The sequence below is a fragment of the Portunus trituberculatus genome, chromosome 15, assembly GCF_017591435.1.
Source record: "Portunus trituberculatus isolate SZX2019 chromosome 15, ASM1759143v1, whole genome shotgun sequence".
Classification (NCBI taxonomy): domain Eukaryota; kingdom Metazoa; phylum Arthropoda; class Malacostraca; order Decapoda; family Portunidae; genus Portunus; species Portunus trituberculatus.
This window is the reverse complement of record NC_059269.1, coordinates 15,786,129-15,792,657: the sequence shown is the minus strand read 5'-3', so window position 1 is coordinate 15,792,657 and position 6,529 is coordinate 15,786,129. Positions and strand designations below refer to the sequence as shown.

Here is a 6,529-nt window from a genome sequence, read left to right as displayed (position 1 = left end):
AGAAATGACAGGTTGGAGGTGATGGTGCCTTAAATGCCTGCAAGCAAGGAGAAACATAAGGAGATGCTCACATTATACAAGGCTGACCATTATCTCCCATTATTTCCACTGAAACATGAGTTAGGCTGAAGACAACATAGGTTTTGAGAATGCTGGTCAGTCTCATAAGACCAATCACTATGTTGTCATCAGTCTAACTCATGTTTCAGTAGAATTAGCAGATGATGGTCAGCCTTGTATGATGTGAGAATCTTACATTTCTCCCTGCTTGTTAATCTAGTCATTTTAAGGCATGTTGGGAAGGTGAGAGGAAGCAAAAACAGTAGCACAGTTAGCCTTTGTTTGGCACACCAGACAACAGAACACACACTCTTTATATCAGCTGAACAGCTAACAAAGGCAACTCAAACAATGTTGCTTACTCCCATGATAGTGTAAAAGATTGCTATTTAGTGTTACAAAAGCATCAGAACACATGATAGTGTAAAAGATTGCTATTTAGTGTTACAAAAGCATCAGAACATCTTGTCTTCCCATGAAACTGATTTAAATTTTACCTTGGCCAAAGCTGTCCAGGGTATGGAGAGGATATTGTCATCATCCAAGTGGAGCGTCTCCAATGAAGATAGGCCATCAAATGCATCCTCATCCACCTGTAGGATAAACAACACAGGTAACAATACTATCACCACATTCTACTACTAAAACATTCACTGGTCAACTAAATAATCACCATGATTCTGATGTGTAATGCACAGGGCACCACATTTAGTGCAAAATGCACATTGCACATTATTTCTAAAATGCCCTATACATACACACTACCATGAACAGATGCATACCACAAAAACACACTGAAGTAGGTACACACTTCCTTGGTTCGCCAAACAACACCACATCACTGATTAACTAAATAAATGATGTATCTAAATACCTGTCCTGAAACACTCCATTCTAAAAACATCTGAACTGAAAACATCAACTATGATAATAATCTTTACTTACCTGTCTCATGGAATTAACAGCCAGCTTAAGTATTCTATAATCTTTACTTACCTGTCTCATGGAATTAACAGCCAGCTTAAGTATTCTAAGTCCAGAAAGTTGCCGGAAAGTACCAGTTGGGAGTTCTCCAATGTTGTTGCGTGTAAGATCCAAGTGTTGGATATTCACCATGGGGCCAAGAGCAACAATGCCTCCCAAGGTCTGTAAAGAATGAGATTTACTGAAAACCTGAAAAAATGTCTTGAAGAGAAAATTAAATGTAATTAATTAACTCTGTCCAGGAGAAAATACAACCCTTACAATCAAATGAAAATATTAATACCAATCATTTGCCCCACCTGTATGAGATTGTCAATATTAATACCAATCATTTGCCCCACCTGTATGAGATTGTCATGCAGCACCAATGTCCTCAGCTTGGTAAGATCTTTCAGGGCATCTGCAGGAACCTCCATCAAGAAATTTGAAGAGACATCCAGCTCCTCAAGATTGGTCAGCCCATTAAAAGTTCCACCTTGCAGATTGGCAAGTCTGTTGAGTATGGGAAGTCTTTATTAACCTTTTGAAGACATTTTTATGTAAGTGAAAAATATCAAACCTAAACATTAAATATAGTTACTATACACCTAATAAACCATCCAATAGACTCCACATAGCATACTTAGCCCTACACCCATCACATGACCTGACAACTGACAAGGATACCAGATTATAGAAGAGTAGGAATTGTCCCATATTTCATTATATTTATAAAGGATAACTGAAATACTAATACCAAACTTTCCTCCAATTGATTTTGTATAGCTGACATGGTAACCCTCTTGTGGAGCAAAGTATCAATGATAGAAAACATCTCCACACCTAAGCCCACCGATAGATTATACAAAAGATTGATTAATATCCATCTTATTTCCTAGATCCCCTGGTTCTCTATTAACACCTCCACATTTAACACCCACACACACACAGAGACTGAATTTATATAAATTTTAGTTCCTAGTCCCATAAATCTATTAGGAAATTGAATCATATTAAAAATAACTAAACAATAAAAAACAAACTTATTCCACAATTCTTAATTTACTTTACATACCTGTTATATGACAAGTCCAAAGTGACAAGCTCGGACAGTTCCATGAAGGCATCTACTTCAAGGTTAACAATGCGGTTGTGTGATACATTGAGGAAGACAAGGGTGGGTGTCTCAAGTAGGGCTGACTTCTTGATGATGTCTAAGAAATGTTATATAAAGTATTAGTGCCATGCAATACTGTTATATATATATACAGAAGAGCAGTGGCTGAGGCACCAAGACCAATGTGACTGACACCAAGACCTGCATTCTGATATATTCTTATTTACCATCTTTTGATGTTTAAAACTTATGTGACATATTGCATATAACTAATTTTCAATATGGATATCATCAAAACCTCATGTCTATGTCTATCATGTAAAATAGAGGACTGGTTATTTCAGCTCTCTATCCATCTTAAAATCAATTCCTATTGGTTATCAAACTATGAAGGCATAGTACCTGGCAATGATAAGGTTGATACACTAGCACATGCTACTCTCATCCTCTCCTGTCCTCAAATGCTCTCACTTCCTGCTTGTGACTTTTCACTTACCCTAAAGTCATTACTCTACACTCGCTAGTAATCTTACAGGTCTGGACTCACTTTTAACAAATTATGAGCAATCAAACACTATTACCCATGGGCTCAGGCATCTCCTGCTGGAAGACTGCCTTAGCCCATTTGTGCATCAGTCACACCCATCTCACCCACTCCTATTTAATGTCTTATTCTCCTTCAACTCCTTGCCCATCTTGTGGTGCCCACTCCTCCATCTCCTATATCCTCTTATGTATCATTAAAGTTCTTCATCTAATCTAACCATACTGCTCAATCAAATTTCAAAACCCTTTCCTACAGTGCCATATGGCTTATTGTAGTCTGGCACATAACAATCCATTAACATTAACTTAACTCAACTCTTTATTTATTTTGGTGACAATATGTTCTGAGTATGTAAAGTTAGGAAATGGTTTCCTTTATTCTCCACAGGTCTGCCACATCTACTGTGTTCTTACCTATGTCATTCTCCTGCAGAGTGAGGACCTTCAGCTTGTCTAGCCCTTTAAGTGCAGGAGTGGGCATGGCCAGAAAACTGTTTCCTTCTAGATGGAGTACTTCCAAGCTAATTAGTGTTGCCAGAAATCCAACGTCCATCTCCCGAATATGGTTAAATGCCAAGTTCAATGTCTGTAAGAGGTCTATTGTTTAGTAAAACAGTCAATATTGGAGATGAAACAATGTAAAGTTACAGTCAGAGGGACACACTGATAAAAGAAGTGTGTGAATAATGCTAGACAAATAAGACCACAGGCAGTTTGATTGGATTTTGGGCAATATATATCAGATCATGTATTGTTGATGAAATTGAAGGGAAAGCCAACTAATATAAATATTATACTAGTATAGCCTCTGCACCTACCACTGATAGCAATAATGAAGAATTTGTAATATAATTCTGTGGCAAAACAATAATATAAGAAACATGAAATAATAATGATAATGGGAGATTTAAATGTCAAGGTGGGGAGAGGAAGAGAGGGTGATACTGTTGGCCCTTTTGGACTTGGGGATAGAAATGAAAGACGCAATCTATTGATGATTACAAACACTTAGTTCTGCCACCATCGAAATCGACTTTATACCTGAAGAGCCCTGGGTATAATTACCATAGATGATATAACTATAAAGAATTTCAGAAACGCAATGTTATGTATTCTAAAATGAATCTTGGCACAGACTGTGACAGTGACCATAACCCAGTGGTGGCAGGACTATATAGGCAGACAAAGGGGAAAAGTACATGGATGGAATAGGAGGAACCGTATGAAGAGGAAGAAGAGATGGAACAAGAGGAACTGTAGGGAAAGGGAAGAGGAAGAAGAGTTGCATGTATATAACAAATGACAAAAGAGGTGTGGCAAGGTTAGGTTACCAACATTTGTGGGGGTACGGCACTTCGGTAAGATACTTCTTTAGTGTGGAGCTTCATAATTTACTTGAACTGAATATCAAATATACTACTCCACTATCAATGTACTATACAATGTTCCTATAATATAAATAAATCTTACTAACACTTCTAGACTTAATGACTGTTCTTTTGATTTCCTTACCTGGAGCGCAGTCAACTTCGCAACTTCAGAAAAGGAGAAGCTGGGATTAAAGTTGTTTCCCAGAAGGTTATGGTCGAGGTGAAGCTCAAGCAGGTGAGACTCGAGGCCTTCCAGGACATCCATGTTGAGACGACGGATGGCATTGCGGGAGAAATCGACCTGAGGATATCATTGGATGAATATGGGTACTGTACCAGCTCACTCACACCTAACAAACACTGACCAGTCTCATACAATACATACATCCATATTCACCCACCCAGCACTTCTGATTCTAAGTCTTGTACTCATACTTCCAAAATAAGTGAATGAACATCCTTCACGCCTAGACAAGGTGAGGAGTGTTACAGAACTGCATCATGGCGGACAGTCACCGTTCTCTACAGAGAGAAGGCCATTTGTTTGGCTGATATTTTTTCCCTGATTTGTCATTGGCTGTGAGTAACTTGCCGCGCATACTCACTTCCAAAGTTCCACCAGAATCACTCTCGAACAAACACTTTCTCGAAGATCTGAGTTTCGAAACGATCCGAACAACAATGGCGCCTAGAAACTCAGAGAGCTAGAGTTTGTCAGAATCAAGCAGGGCGAGCAAAAATCATATTCCTCACGTTCTGGAGGCTCATAGTTTACGTTATTACCGTAAGATCAGCTCTAGGGAATTTTCCTAAGATTATGTCCGTGTCTAGGAATGTTAATCTATTCACATTTATGGGTTATATACAACAATAAAACCCAACACTGTATGCGTGATCAGACTCAAACTATATACTTACTTTCCTGAGAGGCAGGTCAGAAGCGGTGAAGAGCTGCCCTCGCAGAGCCTGTATTCCTGCGTTTCTCTGCGTGAACTCGACAATATTCATCCTGGTGGACATCATCAATATCTTCATTAGTGTGTGTGTGTGTGTATGTGTGTGTGCTCATTTTGAAGAGTGAAATGAAGTCAAAATATTCAAAGCAAGGAGGAAATCATCTTTTTAATAATATATCATTGAAAATTGCATGAGAGAGAGAGAGAGAGAGAGAGAGAGAGAGAGAGAGAGAGAGAGAGAGACTTACTTAAAGGGTAACAGAGGAAAGTCCCCTGGGAAGGCCACATTGTCGCAGTTGATAGTAATGTTACCACTGCGGCTTTTACACAGGCAGGGCAGGGTGAGTTGACTGTCTACATTGACGCAGGGCACATCACCCAGCACCGCCCCGGCCACGCCAGCCAGCACGGCCACCACCACCCACACCTGCATCACACACGGCTCTGCAATAAATAATCTACATGTAGTATATGACAAGTTATTGGTATTTTTCAAAGCCGCACGTGGAAAGAAGTGTTTGGCAGCTTATTCTAGGTTACTATACTTAGAGGAAACATGAAGTCGCTGCATGTTACAACGCAATACCCAAAAATCCTTACAGTATAGTTATCTAGTAATCATATTTCTCTCTCTCTCTCTCTCTCTCTCTCTCTCTCTGTGTGTGTGTGTGTGTGTGTGTGTGTGTGTGTGTGTGTGTGTGTGTGTGTGTGTGTGTGTGTGTGTGTGTGTGTAAACGTGGAATCAACAACTGAATGGGAAGGGATGCAAGGGGGAGGAGAGGAACCACCGGATGAAGATGTCAATGCAGGGCATGGGAAGACGGCGGGGTAAAGGGAAGCTGGCTGGAGGTAACGGGTTTGTGGGAAGGGACTTTCGTGCAGGAGATAAACAAACTCTCAGAATCAGACAAGAGAGGGACTGGATCGTATCTCGGAGTGTCACAGTACCCGGAGGGATTTATTGTAGTGACACAGCAGATGACGTAAATGATCAGCTCTATTATGAGGTGCACGGTCACGTCACGCTAGCAACACTGAGAGCTGACATCGCGTACACTCACGGAACAAATGTTGAGAGGATCCACTTTACTATTTGGTCATGAGACACTTGTGAACTCGAGTGCTGAAGTAATGATTTCTATTGAAGTGAACACAAGAGGAGAGCTTCTTTCCGGTGCTATTCGTATACTGAGGTGCGTTCAGGAAGGGAGAGCAGCTAGTTAAGACTTAGCTGCAAAAACTATAGTGCGCCTGAGATTGTACCAAGGAGTAATGCTAAAGGAGTATGATATGGCAGTTTAGCTCAGGAAATGTCGCAATTATACTGGTTTGTAATTCGCATGCATCAGTGAGAAACACACACACACACACACACACACACACACACACACACACACACACACACACACACACACACACACACACACACACATCTCCAGTACCCAGTAAATGTTTATCATATTCCCATAGCTTTTATCCCTGAATCTTCATCACTCAACCCTATATCAGTTTTAAAT

The 6,529-nt window shown here is 40.1% G+C and overlaps 1 protein-coding gene across 4 annotated transcripts in view; it reads right to left on the bottom strand.

The window, feature by feature from the left end:
• Positions 1–6,529, bottom strand: part of LOC123504109 (chaoptin-like) — an 83,493-nt gene that overhangs the window by 6,351 nt on the left and 70,613 nt on the right. For all 4 annotated transcript variants that reach the window (XM_045254424.1, XM_045254426.1, XM_045254425.1 and 1 more), the window contains 8 exons: positions 5,261–5,456; positions 4,975–5,065; positions 4,199–4,357; positions 3,101–3,272; positions 2,099–2,237; positions 1,386–1,536; positions 1,057–1,206; positions 558–653 (listed from right to left, as the gene is read on the bottom strand). In XM_045254424.1, the coding sequence (XP_045110359.1) occupies positions 558–653; positions 1,057–1,206; positions 1,386–1,536; positions 2,099–2,237; positions 3,101–3,272; positions 4,199–4,357; positions 4,975–5,065; positions 5,261–5,445 (1,143 nt within the window). In that variant the 5' untranslated portion in view covers positions 5,446–5,456. The remainder of the gene's footprint in view (positions 1–557; positions 654–1,056; positions 1,207–1,385; positions 1,537–2,098; positions 2,238–3,100; positions 3,273–4,198; positions 4,358–4,974; positions 5,066–5,260; positions 5,457–6,529) is intronic.